This window comes from Hetaerina americana, unplaced genomic scaffold (genome assembly GCF_022747635.1).
Source record: "Hetaerina americana unplaced genomic scaffold, ioHetAmer1.1.p SCAF_9, whole genome shotgun sequence".
NCBI lineage: Eukaryota > Metazoa > Arthropoda > Insecta > Odonata > Calopterygidae > Hetaerina > Hetaerina americana.
The window spans coordinates 9,812,477-9,839,354 of NW_027287538.1; the positions used below are offsets into that span (position 1 = coordinate 9,812,477).

A 26,878-nucleotide genomic window follows, 5' to 3' on the forward strand; every position below is an offset into this window, starting at 1 on the left:
AGTCATTCGTTCTGTAAAGCATCAAGGTAAAATCGAGTTTATATTATTGATCTTTGTTAATCAGACTTCAGTTGTGGTCATTTAAGTTTCGAGATTCCTTTTTCTCGCCATGAAATGAGATTTCAGGCGAAGAGATGCGGGGCATGAGTAAGCTGTGGGGTTTATTAGTAGGGAAGATCAGGGTATATAGAAGAATGGTTGAGGTAAGGTTAAATGTGGATGGGATTCTTCAGAAATAGTCGTGTGACGACTATTATAATAGTCAATGTCGTATTATAATAGCCACTGACGTATCGAGGGCATGTTTAGGCCCAAAAAAGTTAAGTATCAATTGAAAATGAATTAGGAATTAATCACTCATACATAAACATGAGCATACAAATTTAGATTATAATTCATATTTGAAGGGAGCTTAAACTTTCTTTTAATGCCCGATAGTCAGGGAGCGTAAAATGTTTAGCGGTGATATATTCACAATTTTTCAGATTGGAAAGACGAATTTCTACTAAGCTCTGCTCTGTGCTTTGTGCATCTTTTTTCGACAATTTTGCTTTTAATGCTTCAAAGCATGAAGTTTGTGTTGATCCCGGTAACAGGTATTAATTTAATTGTGCCAGCGTAATAGTATCTATCCATTTGGTGAAATGGCTATGGTCTTAGCCATAGATTTTCTCTCTTTATGCCAATATTTCACTTGACATTGCGATAATGCGTCATGGTGGCATTTCAGAGTTCTGTTTACGACAAATTACCTATATGTTTACTTCTCATTGTTGCGTGAAATGTTATTGATTTGTAGTACGTTTTACTGCCGTGTTTTGTTATGCTATTTTTGTAATCTTGTAATTTAACTTTCCATCATATCGCAAAATCAGTTTTTGAAACATGACTGTGATATCATGAATAGTTTTATTATGGAATTTATGCGGTGGATAAGAAAAATACTTGCTATCTACTAGATCAATATGAAAAAATTTTCGAAATCTGTGGCTTTGTCATTATTGAATTGCTTCTACTAACAATAAGTTTAAATATTGAAATGTAATGAAATAATTGACTTTGTAATTCCACACACTTTATTTAAAAAACACACGACCCAGGTTTCGACGTTGAACGTCATCATCAGGTTCCTGATGATGACGTTCAACGTCGAAACCTGGGTCGTGTGTTTTTTAAATAAAGTGTGTGGAATTACAAAGTCAATTATTTCATTACATTTCAATATGTTATGCAAATTCCACAAAGTTACGCCTGAGACAACAAATTTTTTTAAATAAGTTTAAAAATGGAAACTCGCTTAGTTTAATTATCTGCCACACAGAGAACCTGTAACCTAGTATGTTAAAGTCTCGTGTTAGTAAACCGCGAACATATTTTTGCACCGTCATTGTCATATTGTTTTCATTGTTAATTTTCCCTTGGGGGTGTCTGACGTGTGAAATTTCAAAACATGAAATCATTTGGAGAAAAAAATGTCATTGCCTTTTACGATTTTCGAGTTTGGGTTTTTCGTCGATGTTTTGCATGTCACAGCATATCTTCAAAGTTGGGCAGCATAGGCATGGCAAGCATAGAGCACATTAAAATGAAAACTCATAGCGAGCATCGGAACTTTCATGTGGCCCGGGCATCTTTTTCAGCGGAAGGAGGGAGGAGACTGAAGGAGGTGGTCGCTCCGCCGTGAAGATCTAATCCTCGTGGTTCTTTTGTATGAGTTGTATGCCTTAGACTTGCCATGCCTGTGCCACCCAACTATTTAATTACGGCTTCGTGAGCTTTCCACGAGGATATATATGTATGAATATGTACACACCCAAACAAGTATGTATATTAATATTTGTTTCGTGAAATTGAAATTTTGGGCTGCAGGAAAAGTTACTATTTATCATCCAGAATATGTAGTTTGCACTCTTGCTTCATAGTGGTGCCAATAATTTATAATTTTGCCTAGTGAACTAACTATTAATCAAAAAAATAAATAAATAAAACAGCACATGCATAATTGTAGGGCAGTGCTATTTTGTTATCATGTATATGATGATGTGTATCGTGTTTGTGGTTTCCATTGAATCCTGCGTGACATGTGTATATCTTGTTTGCCTTGTCGTCGTGCATCGCAGGCAACAAATCCCTACCTCACGGGGATGCCACAGGTTGGCAGCACCTTCAGTCCATACTTCACTCCCGCGGGCCCCATCATGCCCGTGCTGCCCCCGGACCCGGCCGCCGCCGCTGCCGCCGCCGCTGCGGCCGTCGCTTCCTCCTCGTCGCTTGCCGTCGTCCCGCAGACTATGGTCGCCGCTGCACAGAAGATGCCACGTTCAGACCGGTTAGAGGTATGCCTATCAACAATCCTCAACCCACAGGCTTCGGCAATGCCCGATTGTTGGTTGGACTCCGTGAAAAATGGGAGACATTATTATTTTAAGTATGTGACCGAATCAGCCTACGTTGGTCGTGTCAGCATTTTCGGTGGCATTGATTAATCATTGTCGTTCCGATAGAGCGGGACGTATATACCGCCCTACAAATATATCACGGAGTTGTGCACACTTTTTTGATGATATATATTTTTTCACAAGGTTGAAAGGATTCTCTTTGATCTTAATTGTTCTTATAATAGGTTATTATTTTTTATTTTTGGCAGTAGTTATTGTTTTTGCATATAATCATCAGAAAACATCAGAAATTTTTTTTTTATAAATATCAAATGCTGCACAAGCTGAATAAATTGAGATCAATATTGTTTTTATTAGTTTTTGCATGAGTAATAAATTGGATAGCCAAAAAAATTGCCATAGGACATTCTGTATAAGTGATTCAATTGTAAATAATTCAGAAGTTGAGAATCAACATAGAATGTTTGAATGCTCACCTTATATATTGGCCTGGCAATGATATCCTTCACTGCTTTCTGTTTGGAATTTCTGTAAACTCACCTTGTATGGCTTCTTTTACAGGTGAAGATACAGGGTAGCTATTACTAGAACAATATATATAACTATCTATTTATATTATATATATATATGTGTATACATATTTATCTATACATTAATTAATTTGCATACATATTTCTGTTTCTTAGTTTTTTTTCTTATTTTTTCCCTCCTCTCCTGGAATTGCAGCTGCTTTTTTATTATGTAGTTATCAGTACAGCAACGATTGGTTTTGCATCCATCAGCTTTTTTTACTCAAAACTAACTTATTTTTAATTTTTTCATGGATAATATCCTTGGGCTTTCTTTTTCTTTTCACATGTAATGCTAATTTAAGTTGGAATGCTTGTTTTAAGTGGTGTAGAACTCAAGTGATTTTTTTACAACAGTTACTTCAAGCTGCCATTTGTAGCATATCTTGTGGTTCTCATTCATTATTTTTATTTTGGTAGCTGATTGCAGTAATTTTTAAAATGTGTTCTAATTCTTTTAGGTGTAGTTTTCTCTTTAACATAATATTTTCATTTCAGTTTTCTAAAAAATTTAAATGCTACATGACTTGTATTTATTATGCATGGTAAAAGAACTGATGTTTTCTTTGACGTATGTTTTTTTGCATTTTGTAACCATATTAATCATTAAAATTTTGACTAGATATCGGAGTATTTTTGCCTCAAGGAAAGGTGTTCTTTTTCAGCTACACAGTGAAGAAATAATTGTAACATGACTATATTAAAGACTTTAAAATAATGTAAGATTTAGGTGAGTTAAACTTGAAATGATTAGAACATGACTCAACTAAGAAAGTTCAAGAGTTAGCTGGAAAGAATCAACTGGGTTAGCTGAACTAGTACCGTCAAGTTGCGTTCATTGTTCTGCATAAAACAAATATTTTTAAAAAAAATAGAGGCCCAAAATAATTATAGGACTTGAAATAATTTCTCCATCATTTTAAGTCGGCATCCAGTGACTTATTTAAAAAAAATGTTTTAATGCATTCAATGTTTTTCATTAATTTAAAAAAATCAGCTTAGGCTCAAATAGCAACATTGTAATAGTAAATCGATTAGTTTAGGCTGAATTGCTTAACCTTTAAGAACAGAAACTAGGAAATTTCTGTTTGACTGGCATATATGCCAATTGCTCTTGTTTTTTATTTTCTAATATTTTCATTGCCTTCAAATTTCCTTTTCTTGTTGTCTCTTAAATGCCTTTGTGAAGATAGCTTCCTTTCTTTAAATAGCTTTCTCACAATGTCATAAATCCCCTTAAAAAACAGTTTTATACTCCTAATCAATCATGTAAGCCATTCCTTGCAAAACATTTTATATCTGAATGTCAAGACGACCTCGTGTTGCTTTGGTGGTGAAATTAATGAAGTATCTTACTAAGAATATGATGCCTGAATGAGAATGCACATCTATTTTTGATCACTGATAACAAAATCAAATATCAGTTGACAATACTTTTTTAATATCCTCACGAAAGATTGCTCGATGATCTGGATAAATAAATGTTGAATTATTTTTTCATTTTTTTAATAAAAAATGTGGACTAAGAATAATGAATTAACAACTTTAGTACTTAGGTGTTTTAACATCATACTCCCTTCATAGAAATGCCTGCAAATTTTACTTTTAAAAATATTCATAAGTGTATTCTATCGATTCCATGTATTGAATTCCCCATATTGCAAGTATTTGTATGTATTTTATTGGAGACATGAAACCAATTTCTAATATATTTATGAAAGATGGATGTTTTGAATGGAATGGTTGTATGGTCAATAACATGTGATTGACTGACAGGATCCTGCACAGCTTTATTTTAAGTTTTACATCACGCATGGAAAATATGCTTTTACATCACACACAAATTCTTCCTTCGCTGCAATAAATTTGCAGCCGAATATGAAACTACCAAGAATATTTTTTCCACTAGTTCTTCCCATCCTCCATTTTCCTTCATTGCTTATTTATGCAGTTAAAATTTTAGTTTGTGGTTGTTTCAGCTTAAGTGCATATTAATGATTTGTATTATCTAGATATGTACAGTAGATTCCTTAAATTCACAGTCTTATATTCATGAATCCCACGTTTTAATGGTTTCATTGGGACATAATTGGGCGTAGATATTGTAAGTAAACCAACTTGTCAAGGCCATTATAGGTTTTGTTCAGGTATAATATATATTATTTAGTTATAACATAAATAAATACAATCATAGGTTTTCAGAAACTTGGTATGGTTCGCTGTTATTCAACCCAATATGTTTTGTTTTCATTATTCAATCACTTAACCTTACGACTATTATTAATGTAAAATTCTGTCTGTTTATGGGTACACAAACAAACACCCCAATAAATAGCTCACGAGATTCCCCTGAAGATTTTGGCTCAATAGCAAATTGGTAATAACTGAAGATTAGAATAGCCTAAGTCGAAGTTTGTCTAACTTGAACGAAATGGCCATCAATATAAACAAAAGTTTAAAAGTAATTTGTATATTTGCTATGCAACCAGTTGTACCTTCTTGATCTTTCTGGTTGCAGGCCGTCAAGGATAATCTAAAATAAAACTACATACGCCTCCTGTTCAATGGTAGTCTCAAATTCTCATGATAGAATTCATGTGTACATACAATCAAAGATATATGGTATCGCTCTTACTTTTAACCCAAGAACATTTCACACTTCAAAGATGTACTTTTATGAGAATCACCTAAGGGGGGCTTCCCTTCTGGACAATTACTGTCCGTAAGTGGGAGGTTCCAATGTCACAATATTATGTGACTGGCCATTTGAATCCAAATCTAAAGCCAGAGGAAAATTCACATTAAATTTGAAATATGAACCAAAGTATTTGATCATTCATGCAAGCACTACGAGCAAGTCTTCTGTATTGCATAAGGCAATGAAGTTGTGGACATATAATGTATTTACCTCGAGTTATTTCCCTTAAAAGGGGTTTAATATGAAAAAATGTTGGAATCTCAGACTAAATACTGTGTACATGATGAAAATTCTATACACAAGTACTCAACTACTCGAAGGACCACTCTTGCTATTAGGCCTTGCCACCAACAGCAAGGCCATTAGCTCATCTTCCCTTTTTACTTTAGAGAGGATGATATGTAGCTTTTAAAAATGGATTTATCTGAAAGATAAATAGGCTAATTATGAGAGTCAGAGACCAAACTTCTATTTTCTCCTTAAGTCTCTAGTCTTTTGTCATTCTTCCTTATATCCTGGCCTTCTCGAACCTGCAACCCTGTGAATTTAGAGAATCTACTGTATTGTCAGTATTTTTATATGAACTTGTAGAAAGCAATGATTTTTTTTGTTCATAATGGATAGCAAGTATATGAGATACATTTAGAGTTTAAATCCTGGAATGATCTTTTGATTTTTTTTGTTTTATAATTGACTCAAAGAGTAGACAAGTTGCATTCACATGGTCCTTTAAGATTGACCTTAAGCCATTTTCCTTACCACTGCCATAATTGTTTCTTTTATTATGGCAGAAATACACTGATGAATGAAAACTTATTTATTCACTTCTGCATTAAATCCAACAAAAAAATTACCTGTTCTGTTTATTTAATGTTTTTTTTTTCTAATTTGTGTAGCTTGTCTTTTTTCTTCTAAATTGAATGAATCAGTGAAATGTTGTGTATTGTAGTGAAGTGTCCTTTGTCTTCTTCTGTGTCACATAGCAAAACATAATTGTCAGATGTTCATTATTAATTTGTATATTAATGTAGCCTTAAGCCCCACAAAGTATATCCCTTCACTATGTTACCTTATAGTAAATGCATTGGTGGGATTTTTTGAACCATTTGGTTTTATGTTAAAAGCATTAAAATCTGTTCATGCCTTTGATTATGTGTTTTTGAAGGAAATTAGTTGTGACCTCTTTTATTTATATCAGAGTCATGTTGTAAAATGCAGTTCATTGTAGTTTCTTGGTAGTTTAAATTAATACATAGTACGTAAAATCTGTTCTCCCAGAATCATTAGTAAATTTTTTTAACTGAGGACAGTATTTCACTGTTGAAAACAATAGTTTAGTATGTGTTTGCCTCTTGTTTTTTCTTATATAGACTTAATAGACTATTTATGCCAAAATATTCGATCCACTGTTTCTGTGAAACTCAAGTATTCGAATGTACTTTTAATACTCCTTGACACTCACATGGGGTCACCCAATCATAACCCACCATGTATCATCCATTTCGTTTTTATGGTTTTTCTCCTTAACTCCCCTCTGAAACATCTTTTTGTTAATATAAGATTTAAGCAATGGCTGTATTTATGTAGGATTTCTTTTGCATGCAAATAGATATCCAGTGGGGCTTAAAAAAAAAGAGAATATAAATATTTTTTAAAAATCTGTAAACCTATAAAGCCTTACTACTGTCATACATTTTCCAACCCATGCCTTATATCCCTGATCCCTCTAAATATATGTAACTATATATATCCTCTTCATTATGACTGTATTTTTGCTATTTTTATTGCAAAATGGAGGATATTGAATATTATTTCCACCCTCCACTTCCTTCTTTACCACCACAGTTTACCTTTCACAGAGTCCAGATACCTTTAACCACCTTTGCTCAGCATACCTAGTTGTACCTTTTGTGGTATTTGTGCATCCTTTTGAGTAAAGTCTTGGTGATAGCTGTTTATAACCATGGCCAAACCTTCGTTAACCCACTATCCACTCTTGAGCTATGACACCATATTTCCTAAGTGCCTCCAATTGGGCTCTGCTTTGGTGGTATTGGCATATCTCTTTGCCTTTTCTGCTCCCAAACCAATTACCCTGAACCTGTGGAAAGCCCCAAAAATGATAACCCTGCTGCGATTCTTCCTTTACTTTCCTATTTCCCCCCTGTTGTGTTACTGTGCATACCTGAAGAAAAGGTCGAGGGGACTAAGTTCAATGATTTGAGGTTTTATTAAAATGGATCTACAGTCAATGGAATATCTTCTGAAACAGTAGGTTCTTGATTATCCAATCCATGAACTGCCCTCAGTAAGACTGATTTCTTGTCTCACTCCTAAATTTCTTCTATGGTAGTGTAATCACCATGAGACTTTGTCCAAGTAGTTGCTTCAATCATACAGGATACAGGAGGTTTTAAAAGAGGTTTCGTTTCCTCCAAGGAAAAATTATGTATGGGAAAATTTCAATATTGTTTTAAACTGTCATGTTGTTTGGAATTTCAATTTGGTGATCATTTTTCTCTTCAACTCTGGATAAGCAAGAACCAGCTGAGAAGTAAATTACTATTTATCGAGTAAACTTCAGTCATGAACTCTGGGATCATCGTTTTAAAATCTCATGAACATCGTATTGGCGTTGAGCAAATTGGTTTCCGCACGTTCAGATGTTTAAGTCAAACCAAATGTCAGCCAAATGCCAAAAATTTTTCTAGAACCCCCACCTCACTTTCAGGTAAGCACGGTGTATCTCTCTGTACCTTGCTATTAGGTCCCACACTTTTGCCTTGCCCAATAAATGAAATGATACACTCTATCTACCCCAATGCCTTTGCAGTAGCCTTTTGCTTGATATCGTCTCTGCCCGTTCTGCCCAACCTCTCCCCCTCCCCACCCTCTCCCACCCTCCCCATTTCGTCGTTACCTCTCCGTCCTCCCATCCCTGCTCCCTCGACCCTTCTCCCTCTTCCTTCCCCTGCCTGCCCACCTTATAGGTCTGTCGTGAGTACCAGCGAGGTGCGTGCAAACGTGCCGAAAGTGAGTGCCGCTTTGCCCACCCTCCCGACACAGTCGTGACGGCCAGCGAAGACGGAGGCATTACTGTCACGGTCTGCATGGATGCGGTGAAGGGGCGATGCAACCGCGACCCTTGCCGCTATTTCCACCCCCCTCTGCACCTACAAGCCCATATCAAGGCTGCCGCACAGTCACGGGCCAGCACTGCCCACGTGGTAGGCAATGAAAAAAAGAGATTGACAAAAAAAAAAAAGATTTTGAACAAAGGAAATAACCAAAAGAACAGCATAAAAAAAAAGATAAATCTCACACGCGCTCTGTCTATCTATCTCTCTGTCTGTCTCTCTGCTCTGGGCTGTTTTGTGTGTCATTGTCATACCAATATTTTTTCTCAGTAGATACGGTATAGTTTTTGCCCTATTTTTTAGTAGTTTTCTCTTTCTCGTAGTCCACTACTGTTAGTTTTTTCTCACTATCTCTCTCTCTTTTTCTCTCTCTAGCTGGAAACTGGGTCTTTGATTTTTCCTGGTCAATTTTGTGATGCCATGAGCAGTACATTGCCTTGATCAGTCAACTCTATTTCTTTTGGGGTTTTGACTAACATATTAAAGCTTTGAACAATTAACCTAGCTTAAAAAAAAAGGCCTTTTAACTTTAACTTTTCAAAACTAAATTTAATTTTGGATCAATTAACATAAGATTTGCTAAGCACTAAGCATTTGCTAATAATACTTGTGATAACCTATCGGATTCTGGTCAATACTGATTGCTGAAGCAACTGTCAATCAGAGTCAGTTTAAAATTGTCATAATCTATGGTATAACAATGAGAGGCCTGTTGTTCAAAACAAAATAAAAAAATATGCAAATATTTTCAGCAAATTTCAGTCTTTACTCACAAGTCTCTCATTTTTAGACCCCAAAAGTAGTAGATCTGTAGCAGCAAATAAGCACATCACGTTTCCCTAGTCCTATGTTATGCCAATCTTTTTTTTTTGCCCACTATGCTCCACCTATAGACCCTGTGCGCCCTCTTCCATGCTGACAAGCCCTGCGCTATACAGTTCTGCCAATAGTCTCTTGGCCCCTATAGCCCCCAGTCCCCTCTTACGCCATTGTCTTGTGACTTATGCTGCACCCAATTCTGTAGGGAAAGCCCTTCTGCTCCACCCTCTTGTGTGCTGGGTCGTATGCTGCTCAGAATCTCTGACGCACAGCTATCTTTCACTCATTAATCATTTAAAACCCTCATGTTCATACTCCAAATTCTTCTTTCCCTCGCTTTTATGTCATTGCTCTAGGAGATGCACTTTTCATTTTAGTACTGATATAGCCCTCCTATCCCAGTATCAAATCCTTCGCACATTCAAAAACTTTACCCCCCCCCTCTCTCTCTCTCTCTCTCTCTCTCTCTTTGGCTGAATATTTCATTTGTTTAATAAAATTTATTTATAACATGGAGGCACTCCATGCTTTAAAAATCCTTTTTATCCTTCTGTCAACCCCCCATGGGCTACACTCAAAACCTTGATATTTACCTTCTGACTTCAACCTGACATAATACATGATACTTCCTCTTCTCCTCTATCTTTTCAAATCCCTTCTACTGTTCATTTCCTCATGGAAGATTTGTTTTAAAAGATCTCAAGCTCTCTTGATGAACTGAAAGTTTTTGAAGCACTTCCTAGTGAGTTCCTAGAAATTATGAAAAATTATTTCTCAGCGCTCAGGAACCCTGTCGGAGTCTATTAGAACAAATACAACTATAATTGAATGGGCCTCTAAGTGATTTTTCATTGAGAAAAGTTGAAAGTAAAAAAGAATAGAAAAGATTTGTGTCTTGGTTTTTGTGTGTCCCATAAATCAGGGCACAAGAGGAGCACAACGGTTGGGCTTGTTAGCAATGGATTTCCACATATATAATGTATCTAAGTCATCCATTTGTGCAGATAATGACTCTGATTTATGTTAGATGGGGGTTTTTTCAGGAACCTTTCCTTTAGCAGGTATATTGGAGTAAAGCAGAAAATTACACCATGGAGGAGGAATACAGTGTCAGGTCAGGGAGTGGTGAGGTGCAAAGGAAAAAACAATTTACTTCTCAGGATATTATCAGACAGCCACTGAAAACGGCAACAAAATTAATTAATTCATTTATGTGACTATTTCTGTTGCAAACATAGTGTTGGAAGTAGGAATTAACAAGATTTCATTTTTCAGGGTGGTGATGGAGACAATTAAAATGTACTAGTACTTACTTTAATGACTGTTTTAAAGCATTTTTTGTGATTCCATGTGAATTTTGTAAATAAAAATGGCCTCTTGTGTTTGTACCAAGGTAAGTTCTGAGAAAGAGTACCACTCACCACTAAATGGTTTTCTCACTCAACTAACATTTGGTGTTTTGTGAGCTTCTTCTGATGAAGTCATCATTACATTGCAGAAGAGGATTTGTCCCAAAATTTTTTAAGTGATCGTCGAGTGTATCCCCGCCCCCCAGTCCCCCCCCTCTCTCTCTCTGTGCTTTGATGAATTTTTATCCCAACCAACTGTATGCACTTTTGACCCCCTTCAGTCCAGTTGGTGCCATGTATATTCTGTTTTTTGCTTCTATAATTTAATGCACAGTGCTTTCATAAATGCTATTTTTTAATTCAAGAGAGAAACATGGATAGTTTTTAACGTTCTTTCTTGAAAGCGCTGGAAAGTTGCTATTTGATTATAAACATTAGTGAAATAGTTTAAAAAAGAAATAAAGAAGACATCCAATTGAGCAGTAAAAATGAACGGAAAAATAGAAATAAAGGTTGCTTTGGTTGTCTATGATTGTTGGTCTGTCATTGTCGATGTTGTCGTGTTTCCTTGCTTTCCAGGTGTGCATGCTGCTACCATTACTTGTAGGTTATGGGCATCAATAAGTCATTTGATGACTAAGACTTCTTGCCCTTCCTCTTGCCCTTTACCTTTGCCAATTGTGACCTATATCCCTTTATTTTTGACAATACTTTTGTAAGGGGGCAAACAGATTTTTCATTTGGCAGACATGTTTTCATCACCATAGAATCTTTTTGAGTCAGAATGCTACTTCCTTCGTAGCTGTATTAGGCGTTTAGGCCTTTAGTAATATACTTTTGAGCACTGGACTGCTTTGTTGAATCCACTCTTTAGATGGGCATCTGATTATGCCTTAACCTTCCTCCCCTCACTTAACACAATGTATTTTTTGTGTGCAAGGCATCTTAATCGATGCAGAGGTCGTTCATAAGGATGTCATTGATTTTTGTGCTGCACAGTAACATTAATGTAATAGAAGTCAATAACACTGAATATTTTTTTTTTTGCCTTTGTCGAAATGTTACTTCCCCAGCACACACTTCTTAGCATCAGTCCTGCCTCTCTATGGATGTTCTCTGTAGTCATTCTAATAGCTTCTCTGTGTCTAAAATCTACCCAATGAGCTTAGCCATGCTTTTAATTTTTTTTTTCAAGAGTGCCTAATTCATTGCATCATGGGAAATGATTTGCAAGCTCAGATCAAGGTGCAGTCAACTGTGCAGTTGACTCCCACTCCCTTTCTCCTCCCCCCCCACTCTTGTCGTCCACACGTGCACACGGTTTTGCATTTTGTAAACGGTGGTAGCATACTGGCTCTCTCTCTCTCTCTCTCTCTTTCTTCCCCCCCACCCCATTTTTTCCAAAAAAACGTATCATCATGTTTGAGATGCTTGCCCCCTTAGGCTTACTCTTTTTGCCAGTTCTATTTCAGTAACAACAAGCAAAAAAAAAATAATAATAAAACAAATAAAAAAAGAGCTGCATGCCACTCTAGCTCATTCTTCTGACCAATCCCGTATGTCGACTGCCCTACTCTCTCCCTAATGGGCCTGGTTCTCATGACCACTGATTATTCTCTCCATGTGCTCTCATCTCTACCATGCAGTGATTGTTGATTTTTTATACTCGCCCTGTGCCTTTTTTTCTCTATCTTGTGATATGGTCGCTTCACACACCATGTCATTGTTCCGTAATTTTTATTATTATACCTTTGATTAATGGTTGTGCCTCTGTATACATATATACATATAATTTTTTTCCTCGGTATTATTTTTCTGATTTGTCGTGCTCATTTTCTTCCCATTCGGGCCTACCCGATGCTTGGCTGCTTGCCTGCCTGCTACTAATAGCCCGTTTCCGTGGCAACAGTTGGCAGCGTGGAAGTGGGGAAGAAACGCGCCCGTGACCCTAGCGATGACATACTACTGGTACCATAATGCTTTGCATGTCACTTTTTTGTTATCATTATTCTTCGAGTAGTAGATTGTAGCTGTTTCTCTGGGTATACAGCACAGACATGATTTCTCAAGAAGCTAAAATTTTGCAGCAGTTTTTTGGAAACTTCTTTTTAGTTTGTTTTTCTAGCTTGTTTTCATTCTTTTTGAGTTTGCTTTCTCTACTCGATTCCCTCGCCTGTAACATCTCATTTGAGTTTTGCATTGGAAAATCTGAAATGTGCAAATTTTTCTCATCAGTCCAGTTTAATGCTGCGTCTGTATTCACTTTGGTCAGGGCCCTTTTGTAGTTAAAAAAAAAAAAACGACCGAAATTGGTTGGGCAAGTCACTGCGAAACTGCTCTTACTCCAAAAGCTGGGCTTTCGGAGAAATAGCTTAGCAAAACACATGCCAGACTTACTTCAAAAAAAAAAAAATCTATCCTTACGCTAGTTGTGCAACTGAGAACAACATAGATGTTCTTGAAAATAGTTCTTGATGAATAAATATAAAAAGTTTGTGCTTTATGCTCATTTATGTACTTGAGCACCAAGTGTTCATTGTACATAAACATCAGTGCTGGAAGTGCCTGTCGTAGATGGAAAAAATTAATCCCTAGCATTTGGTGATCAATATATCACCTAATATAGACATTAATGATGTCATCATTTCAATTTCCCATACAAAATTAATTGATAACATTTAACCATCCACAAAGAACATATGTTTTAACCCCTCTTTTTTTCACTCCCATTTCCAGCTCTGAAGTTTAGTTTGAAAAAGCTGGATGTAACATGTAGCGTTGAGAGTTGACGAAGTAGTGTAAGTTGTTAGCATGTTGTGAGAAAGGCTGTCATTTGCTAATGTGCTTCATCCTTTTAAAACAATCACCAAGGAAAGAGAGCAAGAGAGATAGAGAGGATTTTGGAGTGCAGTATTGACATGCATTTGAGGTGCCTCTTACATAGTGCTTCATGTAATAATAATTCAGTAATTTCTTGTTTGGGTGTGTTGCATGTTGAGATAAAAAGGATAGCAACTACTATAATGCTTCCGTAACATTCTTTACGTTTAATCACTTCATAAGATTTAATAGGCTATTGGAAAACCTTGGTCACAACATTCTAGCAACTTTCGATAGGCTGCTTTTTTTTTGAAAAATACTTCTTTTAAAACCATGGCATTGACATTAATCATGACACCAACTTGTGTACCAGATTGTGAAACCAGAAATAGTATATTTATGTATACCAACATGGACTCTGTTCTCTCTACCATTTTGCATGTCATGCTTTTGACAGTCACTTGACAACTCCTTTGAGGAGAATGTTTGGGAAACATAAGCCTTTTGGTGATGGATTTGAACTGGTAGATTCCTTCTTGCAGATCAGAAACCACCAGACATGCTTTGCTGCTATATATGTTAAGAAATGCACCGTAGATGTCGCATACCTTATAGCTTCCTTCAAGGGCACCTGTCCTCATTCCCTTTGAAAATTCTATTTTTTCTTTCATTTTATAACTGCCAACCTGCAAAATTGAGCAGGTAGGCTTTCCATTTTTTTTTGTTATTTTTTGCTAAGGTTTTTTGAAAATTTTACCCTAGATTTTTTCAATCGGTTTGTTTGTCAAGGTGAGATAATCTCATTGTTCAACAATTTATCCATTGGTAAGTAGAACTGGATTTTTTATTGCCTTGGAAAATGTTATTCGAGTGCAAATACTGGGTTTTGATTTGTTTTGTACAGCCATGAAATGGTATTTCTGTTAGTTGTTCTGAAAAATTGCTATTTTGGATGTGTTTGTGCCAGATAAAGACTGTGAATCTATGAGTGTGATTTCCATTACATGTGTTAATATATGTATGTCCATACCATCATAGTTGTAAACTATGTGGATTATCTTTACATTATTAAGATGTTGGTATTGTTGCCAAAAAAAACTAAAAGGGATAATACTATCCATGTTTATCTTAATGTATACATGCATATTTGGGAATCAAACACCACATTGTAAGGAACTGTATATTTTTCACAGCTTTTAAGTATCATGTTGATGGCAAATCATTCTGCTGCTATAACTTATGGTTTATTTTTGCAAGTTAAATAGTATTGAGTCTCATAATCATCTGAGTGCATGCCTTTTTTGTATTTATAGCATGTTTAAATACTCTCAGCCTTATCCCAGTATTTGCACTGAATAGTTTTTTTTTATCTTATATCTAACCAATCAATAACCCACTATCATCTCTGATTTCCCCAAGTCAAGAAACCTGCAATGGGCGGTGAGATAGGAAGTAAGCCTCTTATTCCATCAAACCATCACCAATTACTGCCAAAAATATTGTTGTATTTTTCTTCAATAATCCACTAATGTACTTCTATGGTGGAAATTATTTATCAAAAAAAAATTCAGTTTCTAATCTGGAATTAGAATATTTTGTTAAGACGACTGCCAATTGCACCCTAGTGTGTGAATTTTTGCGTGATACATAAAGTGTATTACATGTGAAAAATGTGTGTCAAGTCCTTTGTGTCCTATTCCTTTTGTTGTGATGAGGAAATGAGTTCTGAATAAGTAAAATAGACTAGGGCTCATAAGTTTGAATGTGAAGTTTCTGATGAAGTGGTTTCAGGAATCAGAAATGTTGACCTTAAAATGTTATGCATATGTTAAACTAAACTCCTTTTTGCATCCTCTTCTGTCATTTTGATGTTTAAATGTCCAACTTTAAACCTCATTAATGTCAATTTGTGGTGTGTGGCCAAACATTGAAAAAGTTCTTACAAATTAATGAGAACAGTTCAATGTAAAAGTTATTTAGACTCTGAAAAAATATTTTCCTATTTCAGATGGATATGAAGTCTGTTGGCTCGTTCTACTATGACAACTTTGTAAGTTTTATTCTTTTTTTGTTTAAGGTGGTTCACTATAACAGATTAACCATTGGTGTAGAATGTATACATTTGCCTTTAGTTGTTAACTATTTCAGTAAGAAATCATCTCCAGATAAAAGACAAACAAGTAGCACTACATGGATCATAGAGTTCATATATCTGTTTGTTTTTTTGCTTTAGTATACCTTGTTACTTATTGTGCAGTCTCTTAGCCTCCCTAGCGTTCATAGAGTTCCTACAGAGTACCTACCTCTTTATTCATGTACATGAAGTTTGTACTCAACATATATGTACAATTAAAATCATGGGAACACATTGATCTTGTCCTTACTTTTGGTTGATGATAAAATGATTAATTTATGTAACATTTTTTTAATGATATTGGTGAAAGTAAAATTTATTTACCATCTCATTTATTCTTTGTTTGAATATTTGAGATGGGAAGGGAGAAGTGATAAGCCCATATATAATTTTTATATTGCATCCCCTAAATATATTCAACTATTCATGCACATACTATGTAAATTTATGTAATTTCTCCTGAGATTAGTTAACCTTTGTCAATGTGGGAAAAGTGATGTTCTGGTTATTAATATGGCAGAACAAAATGACATTATAATAGCAGGTTATATGTGTCATGTTAAACATTTAATTCATGATTATTATAATAATTAAAACTCTCTAACTCATAATATATAGCCTCTTATTCTGCATTATTTGGGAAGGGTACAATTATGGTATAATTATGTACAAACTTATGTAAGATTGGATATTAGTGAACTTCATGGGCTGTCTTTGAATGAATAGGCCATGTTTCCAAAATTTTCCCATGAATTTTTCTTGCATCATTTATTGAATAATTATTTTCATTATGATACTTTCATAATAATTGTTCCTTTTTTGTTCTGTGATTGGATATGATAAGACCACTATAAAACCTTATCCTACTCACTTTAAATTATGGGCTGATGACAAGTCAATTTACATAACACTGAACTTCTCTACATGCTGCAGAAATGGCATTACAGTAAACCAACTGAAATTTTTGTATTGTGTCATGTGTTTTAAAAAATAATTTCCAAGATTTTTTATCATATGCCATATGTTCAATTTTAAGAACTGGTATACTAAGAAATCTCTCTTACAGTGTATCTATGTATGTGGGCACGGTAGAGCACCAATTACCTAGGTACCTTTCTATTTTGAGCCCAGTTTGAGTTCACTTAAGTTATGTTTTAACCTTTGCCTGCTAGAAATTTGATCAGTCATTTCAACTTCCTTTAATTGCATCAAGAAGAAGTAACTTATAACTTATGCAGCATTTAATTCAAGTCTTGCTGCATTTTTATAATTTCTTTCTATGTGCTATTTAAATATTTCAATTTAGCATTTCCCCCATAGTTGATTCCTAGAAAGTTTGATGTAAAAGCTAAGCACCATTACTAATTAATTGTGCACCTTGATATTAAGATTAATAAGCTGTGAGCATACCATTGTATATGAACCATTGAGTGTTTACCAATGTTTAGGTGTATGTGTGTACGATATTTTCTTAAAGTTTACCCATAGACCAAACCAAAGTAGTTAAACATCAGAACTCAGCCGAAATGAAGTCCAAGTAGCCCAGGTAATTGGCATTCCACTGTATCCATTAAGTGAGTAACATTTCATTTACTGTCTTATTTTAGTGAGTACCTAATTTTAGTTTGCCAGTGTTCAGCGTCACAGATTCTTCGAGACTCTAGGTGAATTAATATTAACTTGAATGACCCCAATCCAAAAAAAATTACCATAAACTTAGTTATATTAAGTGTTGCAAAAATATAAGTTGTATATGGTTGCAGACATATTTAATATGCTTTACGCTTTTTCACTGGGAGTGTTTGTTTTGGGATCAGTGCTACAGAGCATCCCTTGTCTTATTATCTGCAGGCCTTTCCTGGAATGGTCCCATACAAGCGACCAGCAGCCGACAAGTCTGGGGTGCCCGTCTACCAGCCAAATGCCACAACCTATCAGCAATTGATGCAGCTCCAACAACCCTTTGTCCCTGTGTCATGTGAGTACTCCACCGCCCCATCCAATACCTCAAACTCCCTGGCACCCACCTCCACCATCCCCACCATTAGCACCACGGCCACCTCTTCCTCCCCACCTCCCTCCACAACCCTCACCATCGCTCATTCAGTACATGACGAAGGGGGAGGGAATAACCAGGTAGTGACGGCGGCACAGAAGATGCAAAACTCTGGAACTGACACTGGCCTTGCAAATGTTGGTAGACCACCTGGTGGGGCACCTCCCAATAGGCAGGGCTTTCTGAAAGCCACTAGACGACTGACCCCTGTGACCTCAACTGGGGGTTCTGTGGTGTCCTCTTCCTCCTCTGCCTCCTCTGTGTCTTCGTCGTCCTCCTCCTCCCCTTCCCCCATGTCCCTCCACCACCTCAACGCCCTCAACTTCACGGGAGTGGCTCTCAACAAACAGCAGCCCGTACCCGCCCAGAACATTGCCCGCTTCCCCCCTCCCCCAACCATGGCCTCCTCCCCATACCTCGGACCGGTGGCAAACCTTTCTGGTTACCGGGCCATGCTTGGCACACAGTTGTCCCACCCGCAAATCCTGCCGCAGGCACTCTTGAACCCCCAAAATGCATTTCCTCGCCCAGCCTCCACACCATTCCTACAACCTTCATATGCACTAGTAGGACACCAGCAGCCTGAACAATCGCAACCAATGAATGCCCTATTGGCACAGTATGCACAAATGGCTGCCGCCGGGAATGCTAACAGTATCCTGGCTGCAGCAATGGGCCTTCAGCCTTATAAAAAGATGAGGACATCTTAGATTGTTTTTGATTTCATATTTTTTTAGAATGTTCCTTATTCTTTTATCTAGTCCTGTCCAAAAAAAATGAAGGAAATATAGTGTTTAGGTGACTAGAAATATTGTGATGAAACAAAGTGTCTCTCTGAGAGGCACAGTTCCTGGAAGTGATTAGAAACAAAATGATGAGAACTAAGTGAAGGGACATATTGAAAGTTTTAATGGACCAAAACGTTTAGCAGATGCACTGCAAAACTATAGTTTTATAATAACTGTGTTACAGAATTGATCTATGAAAAAGGATCATGGGAAGTTGTTACCAGGCAGTTCATGTGAGAGTATTTTTAATGTGGGTGTTGTGCAGATTGTTCATGTTCAACCCCTAAACTCCCTTACATTTGCAAAAACAAGCCTCTTCTCAAACCCTTTTACTTTCCCCACCTTACTATCTTTCCTCCTTCTCCTGAGCTATATTTGGTTCCTCAACGCAGGGATATATTTTTAGGTGTTAGGCTAAAACTTTCTTATCCAAATGCACTATTGATATGTAAATTTCAAAGGTTTTTATTGCATGCTCTATTGAGGAGGCCTGCATTTTAAAAGTGGAAGATAATTTCAGATTTTAAGCTCTGTTGGAGCCCAAAAAAAGCATGGTTGATTGGTCTGCTCCACAATTGTAATCTGACTTACTGCTAGACATATAGAGACCATGTAGATCCTCACTTGTTGTTGTTCCTTTTATCATTATTATAATGAGAAATTATATAATATATATCTAGAATGTTTTCATGTTGATTCACTTGTTTTGCCTGAATGAAAATATGTGTTACAGCAGTTGATTTTTTTAATATTCTTAACTTTGTAGTGTTGCTGTTTTGTTTTACGTAGTATTCCTCAGTGAAAATGGGGACTAAAGTATTACATCTCGTATGATAATTGTCATTTGCTTCATAGAAGCCTTTTTTGTATTTAATAGTTGTTATTAGGGGAGGACTATTGTGATCACCTGTTAGGGCAATTCCACAATTGTGTTGCTCCATTCCTGTAGCATTAACTTTGTGACATCACACAAAATGGTGCAAGTAACCAGAAACTTCTAAAGACTTTCACATTTAATGGGAAGTAGTACCTATGAAAGTGATGCAAATTTTTGTATTCTATAGTGTTCCCTATCATGGTGAATCAAAATAATATATATATATATATATATTATGAATATAGATATATATGGTCAAATATTGACCAATTTGTTCAACTATATTATCATATGTTTTTAGAAATCCATGTTTTCTCTTGTAATTGTCACCCAATTGAATTGTATTTTACTATCTCAACTACAGTTTATACATTATGGGTGAAAGTTGTCTAGTTAAATACTAATTTGTGTGTATTATAAACATTATCTGATTACATTTTTGAATATATAAAGCTATTTTGAAACTTGTTTGCATTGTCCAATCTGTAGATATTGGTACATTTAAACCGTGCATAAACAACCTGCTAATGTTGTGGTAGTTACTTTTGAGGTATTAGTAGTGTACACTTATTAAATAACGCTCTCCTCTTTGCTGCATTGCCTATGGTCAGATCACTGTGGAAGTGCTCCCTGTAGATTCTGGGAAATTGTAGCTCTTTCATCAATTTAAATACAGAAATATATAAGTATATATATATTTATACTATCTTGCAGTAATGGAAGTGCCTTCTTGTTGCTATCTTGTATACTCTGAAGGATTTGGGGTTGCAGGAGCAGGGCCTCTATAGAGGTGTTTTTTTTTATATATTAATTTTTGTGTTCTTTCCTGTTTGAACCAGTTTCACGTGTCTCAATACTCACCTATTTACTCCCCTTTCTGAGGCACAAATAAGGCATGTCTGCCTGAGGTGATGGGTGCAAAACATTATTTGATATTTTCACAGTCTAATGCCTTTTTTTTCTCTCCAACCCATGCTTTAACGGATAAGGTTGACAAAATCTCTCTTGGGGCCCTGCTCTCTAAAGCTGCCTGACTTTACACGCCACGCTTATTGCTATAGCCACCACAGATGGACTGTATATCCATTGACATTGTGTACTGTACTTGTCTAATCCTTGCTGATCTTTGTATGTAAAGAGGCCAAAAATTGAAGCCAGTATTTGTAATAATAATGCTTGGAAGTGCATGATTATTTGTTTTATTATTAATGCTTCTTTTTTTCCATCTTTTCCCCCACAATGCTAGCCTTTTATACCCTATACCCTTTACCCTCCAAAAAAAAAAAAATCTCTGAAAATATTTTCCTGCAAATATGGACAAAAAGGAAATCGATCCTGTTTTGTTACCACGCATATTGAAACAAAAAATGCGTTTAAGCAGTGTGTTTCCGTTTCCTCTTTGCATCTCTGTATGCTGTTTCTAAGAGGTAAGACATTAATATCCTGCTTCCAATCCAAGAACCAACCCAAGCCTCAGTCATGTCTTTTTTGGCTCGTGAAAAACTATACATCCACTACTCCTCTCTCCATTTTAAAATTATTTACATGCATATTTTCTATTTTGGAATATGCACCATTGACCTGTTTAAAAGTGAGTGTGAAAGCTTTGCATTATTACATCCTGCATAAATTGTAGGTATTTATGCGGGTTCAGCTTATTGATTGCCATAGAAAAAAGGGAGGTTTACATGTTTGCATAATGTTTACAAATTCTTGATTGATGAACGAATAGCAATGGAAATCCTGAGCAGGCAGTTGATCAGCTGTCATTTGAGAAAAAAAAAAGATAGCTCATCTGTGTATTAAGTACTCAAAGAGAAAATACATGCATTCTCATTTTTCATGAAGTGACAATGCTGTAGTGGCTATTTACGAAAATTTTAATCAACATTATAAAATTTCTTCCGAAGTATTGAACTCTGTAAGCCATATTTTTTACACTCTTTGAGTGATCAACAGTAAAACAACACTCTACACAAATTGTTGATTTGATCAATTATTTAAAATTAATGAATGGCTTCCTAATGCTGATAAGTGTAATTCATGCATCAGTTGTTCATTACTATTTTACACTTGTATTTTTTCAAGAGTGCAATGCCATCCACTGAGAAGTAAATGGATTGATCAAATAAGTTTGCCTGCCATTTGCATGATTTTGAGTGATCATGTTTTAGGATAGTTTCATAAAAATTTTTTAGTTTCAATTGTTGCATTCAGCATGGTACACTGTGATGCAGGTTTTCATTTTGTCTGCAATTTTGTTTCTCTGTTTTTTCCATGCTTGACCTCAATTTGGCGATGATAAACATTCTCCATGGCTCTCCTGGCATCGAAACTACTCCTATACTTTTTATCTTGCCTGCTGTACAACCTATTTTCCTTCAAACCTTGGCTGTTTTGATTGCCTGAACAAAAATTTATCTTTATTCTTTTACATGCATTTCTCTTGTTTTATCACTCCATTTAAAAAAAATGGATCATTTTGCACCCAAATACTCTGATTACTTTCCTCTAAATTTTTTAAATAAATTCCTTATGTCCTAATGCTGATTACTAAATGTTCCTGCATCAAAACTTTTGTTCTTTTTTTTTTGTGATATTCTAATGAAATGTGATGTGTCTGTTATTTTGTTTGCATCAAATAATGTGATTTTTTTTAACCTCTGATCACAATTTATTCCTAATTTTTGTTTTCTCGAAATATTTTTAACTCAACTGTTCACTCATGGGGGTGGGAAAACCGAAACATTTTTTCACACAATGGCTGTTAACATGTGGTGGTGCAATTGTGTTTGCATAAAATTATCAAATGGTGGTTGCCAAAATTTTGGTATGGGCTCTCCATACATGATCCTGACGACATTGTGGACAAACTCCTATTTCCCCAATCCATCTTGGATCCCCCTCTCCATCTGCCAACCACCACCACCACCGCTGCTGCTGCCACAACCGAACAACTACTGGCAAAACGACGGTACTGACGCTGCCGATTGCACGCCTGCTGCCATCCACCACGCCATTGCGTCCGTGCTTTGTTTGCTGCATGTGTGGTGGGTTTGGGGTCTCCAAAATATCCTTGGGGGGGATCAAAAATAGCCCTGTTACCTGTGGCGCCAAGTAATGCTCATTATGTGGTCTATACTGATGAGCAAGGACAGGTAGATTGCTTATTCATTACACCTGTAAAGTTAACCCAATTGATTAATCATATTTAATTTTGCACAGTAAGGGGATTTTGTTTTGGGATTTTGGAATACAGCTACTATTTTCTATTGCCTAAAATATTTTAGTGGCCTCTTACATCTCTTCCTTTATTTTACTATGTTCCAATTAATTTGAGAGTGTTAATATCTCAGTTTATGTTAATTGTTTCAATGCTAATAGCTTGATCTTACCTCCCCATTATTCTAATTATGGTTAAAGCTTATTGTGGAGATTGCTTACTTTTCATTGTGCTTGAGTTTGTGGAAAAATGTTTAATTTTAAAATTCTTGTAATTAACATGGATAATTACTAATAAACATATTTGTCTCATTTTGCTTGTGTGCATTAGTATATTTTTCTGAAAATGTGTTTGAAATGCTCTCAACTCAACTGGAACTTAGTATTGTCCCTGATATGTAGTCAAAACAAGACAACTGACCTCAGTACAATATTAATTTTGACTGTCACTATTATATTTTCATATATTTTCAAGTAACCCATCTAACTCTAACAATAAAGCCCCTTATTTATGATTTGGTAGGTGAGTGAAAAAAATAATGGGAGGGTCTATTTCATTGAATTCCTGTGATTTTCTAAATGCCAATGGTTACTAATTTTTAAATCTTCTTTTTGAAGCTACCCCTAAAAATTTGATTGTATTTCTTCTATGTTGCATTTTTAATGCATTAGGTCAATTGTCTTGAATTGATTTTTACTAGGGTTAAAAAACTCTTCTTGAAATGTTGTTTACTTAGGATGTCTAAGCCATTAGTTTTGTATTACAAGATTCCAAAATCTTCCCTGTGTATGTAAATTTCTATTCATCCCCAGTAGTTTGAAGAATTTAAATTTTGAAGCACATGGGATTGGTATTTGCATGGGGCTTGTAAGAATGGAATGATTAACAAGTTGAAATTGCTAATCTGCTTTTTTTAAAAGATGGATAAAAGTAATGTTATAGCAAAGATATCCCACTGTTGCTTATGTTCACTTTCAATAATTTAGCAATAAATTGCGATGTTTAAGCTAAAAGTGTTTCTTCCTGCTCCATTGACATCACAAACTTAAAAGTTAGAACTTCAGAAAAATACTTCAAACTCTCAATTTTCTTCCCAAACAATAGGACCTAGTAGTTTTTTTCACATTTGCTCCTGTGAAAGAGCTTTAAAACATCATGAATACTAATGAAGTAATTTAATCTCCACAGAGATTAAATTGGCAAGTAAAATCACGCGTCAAAAAGATTTAATTTTTACTCTATTTCCATTTGATGATTGTTTGAAGTGTTCTATTAGCCCCGTGAGACATGCTTTTTCTCATTTGTAGTTAAAGGTGATCAGTTTTTGTGAAATTATTAGTGATATGCATGGTGTTTTGGCTCTGTGAAATTATTTATGGAGGTGCATGCCAATTTAGCACAGTAGATTATTCTCTCAGTCAACAAAGAAAAATATTTCTTGCTTCTTCGCCAGTATATACAAGCACAGTTATATACAACACATAACACACTCTCACACAGAACACAGTTATACAAACTAAAGTGTTAATAAACCTAATACTTTTTGGATGCCGTTTGGCTTCAAAAGAGGGCCTATTTAGGAAGTAGCCCTGTGAGGATGACATCAACACAAGGTATCAAAGATATTTAGTGTCATAAAATTGACTGTAAGCTCACAAGTTACCAACTAATTTGATCCCAACTACTTTTTCAGTTACTGGACACCCTCCGGGTGTGCCAAGATTTTAATCGCCACAACTGCAAACGCCCTGCCTGCAAGTTTGTTCACCTCCAAGAGAGTGAGTATATAAAAATACATCTCATATTATCAATTATCACAGCTAATTGCGTGATTGTTCATTGAATTATGGTTTCCTTATCTTTCTATTCATGTAATTTGTTCAATTCTATTTGTCTATTCCTTTTGGAATTAAGGTCTACTAAGTTACAAAAATTGACCGAGGAAATAATATATCTCTATATAATAATAATAATAATATTATATATATATATATATATATATATATATATATATATATATATATATATATATATATATATATATATACACACACACACACACACATTGCATTATCAAATTACTAGTGACAAATTAGTCAGGTAATTAGTCCAAAGATAAGAATAGGCAATGAAATAATTTTTCATATAGGTACTTCTTCTTCTTCAGTGTGACCCAAAGGTCCAACCTTAATGACTAAATATGAATTCATCTAAAAAAAATTATAATGTACCTGAATGATAGATGTGATAATGAATATTTCATGTGGTGAAATATGGTATAACATTAATTTAGGCTCATTAGCTAAAACATTTAATAGTTTATTTCAGCGAGGCAAAGTCTGTTTGTGATAATGAAAATTTTACTTGTCATTATGTTCATAACTTCTTGTGCCTCAAGAAATACTCCACCGTTTAGTGTCTCCAACTTAAAATGTGGACTTATTGACTGAAGAGACTTATTTCAGTGATATGAGTACATGAATCTTGAGCCAGTTTAATATCCACTTCATTTATAATGACTTACTTTTGTTAAAAAAGCACATGTTACTTTGGAGTATTGCCTATTTTTATTTTGTCAATGAAAGTAAAAGGCTACAATACGAATGTGAATATAAGGTTTTTCACTTCATGAACAGCCTTAGAATTAACCTTAATGGTGCAAATTGCAAAAGTTAATTGTTTTACGATAGTTACAAAGAGTTTAATATATTTTTCCTGCAGAATGTTCCATGCTTAATTATTAGAATTCATTCCATTCAAACAGAACCAAAGCAGGAAGGTTTAATTGCTTCTAAGTTTGTCAAAGATATCATAGGTAATGAATGCCGGCCTCAGTGGCGGCGGGGTAACGTTCTCGTCTGCCAATCCATGTGTCGCGGGTTCGATTCCCGCCTGGGTGGGTTTCTTCCACCTAGGGCTTGGGTGTTTGTAATCGTCTCCATTGTTATTCTTTGTTAATTGTCCGCTGTAAAGGCCAGAGTGCTGTTTTCGGACTAAGGCTAAATAAATAAATGCTATGTGACCAAGAGATCAGAAAAGGCAGAAATATAGAACATTTTAATTTGTTTACTAAATAGGTATTGTGTCTTGAGAGATTTTCAAAGATTTCAGGAAACTTGCTGTGAAATTTAGATTCTATTGTCACATTTAACCCTGGCAATAATATTCTCTTTTAGGTATTGATGGAATTGGTTTACAAATTTTGTAATAAATGTGGGATGAATGTTATTGAAAAATCCCTCCTATATTTTGGAATCAAGGGAATTTATGAAGCAATGGAATAAATGCATTTTTACCCCTCAACAATGACTAGTGTTAGGGTTTTTCACATTAATTGTCACCGAGGACCGTTGCTGCCAGTTATTGTATTTACTCAAAGTTATGTGAGAGACAAATAAACCTGGTGCTTGGCTCAAATACATTTGTTCCTCACTCCCTTTTCCCCCTACAGCCCTAGAAGGGAACTCAGGGAAGTACCCAAGGTCTTTTTCACTCTAGACCATGTGAAATTATCTTCAACTCTGAGATTGGACTCCTCAGTAATTCCTCTGTGGCACAGAGTGGTCATTGTGCTCCCATTAATCTTCTTTCTATTCCCTTAAGCCAATATACCCCCATACTTGCATTGTCAGCTACCGCTTGCCATTTGGAGACAAAGGTACTGCCAATATCTCCTAATTGTACTATTATAAAAAATATTATTATTCCAACATAGCATAGATAAATAGTCTATACATTAATAGAAATTCAACAGCTCTGAAGTAGCTTGAAGGTATCCTTGAAACCCATCCAACAATCTTCAGTTAAGTGTTACATGCAGATATCTTTAATGCATGTATAAGGGTTAGGTGGCAGAAGGGTCTATATAATCTCAATCTCGCCCTGATTAAGTCGTCAAATAAATAAACATGCCAAACGATTTACAAATAAAATGAATTAACAAAACATTCTTGGTTTTGTATTAGATCATTATTTTAATGAATGCAATCTATTTCCCAGCACATAAGAT

The 26,878-nt window shown here is 35.5% G+C and overlaps 1 protein-coding gene across 12 annotated transcripts in view; it reads left to right on the plus strand.

The window, feature by feature from the left end:
- Nucleotides 1–26,878, plus strand: part of mbl (splicing regulator muscleblind) — an 825,097-nt gene that overhangs the window by 778,300 nt on the left and 19,919 nt on the right. For 5 of the 12 annotated variants that reach the window (XM_071597899.1, XM_071597903.1, XM_071597905.1 and 2 more), the window contains 4 exons: nucleotides 2,121–2,336; nucleotides 12,862–12,939; nucleotides 15,800–15,841; nucleotides 17,777–20,833. In XM_071597899.1, coding sequence (XP_071454000.1) covers nucleotides 2,121–2,336; nucleotides 12,862–12,939; nucleotides 15,800–15,841; nucleotides 17,777–18,691 — 1,251 coding nt within the window. In that variant the 3' untranslated portion in view covers nucleotides 18,692–20,833. Of the gene's footprint in view, nucleotides 1–2,120; nucleotides 2,337–8,656; nucleotides 8,891–12,861; nucleotides 12,940–15,799; nucleotides 15,842–17,776; nucleotides 20,834–22,742; nucleotides 22,805–24,562; nucleotides 24,648–26,878 lie in introns of those variants that run through there. The other 7 variants (XM_071597906.1, XR_011703029.1, XR_011703030.1 and 4 more) reach the window with 7 other exon arrangements.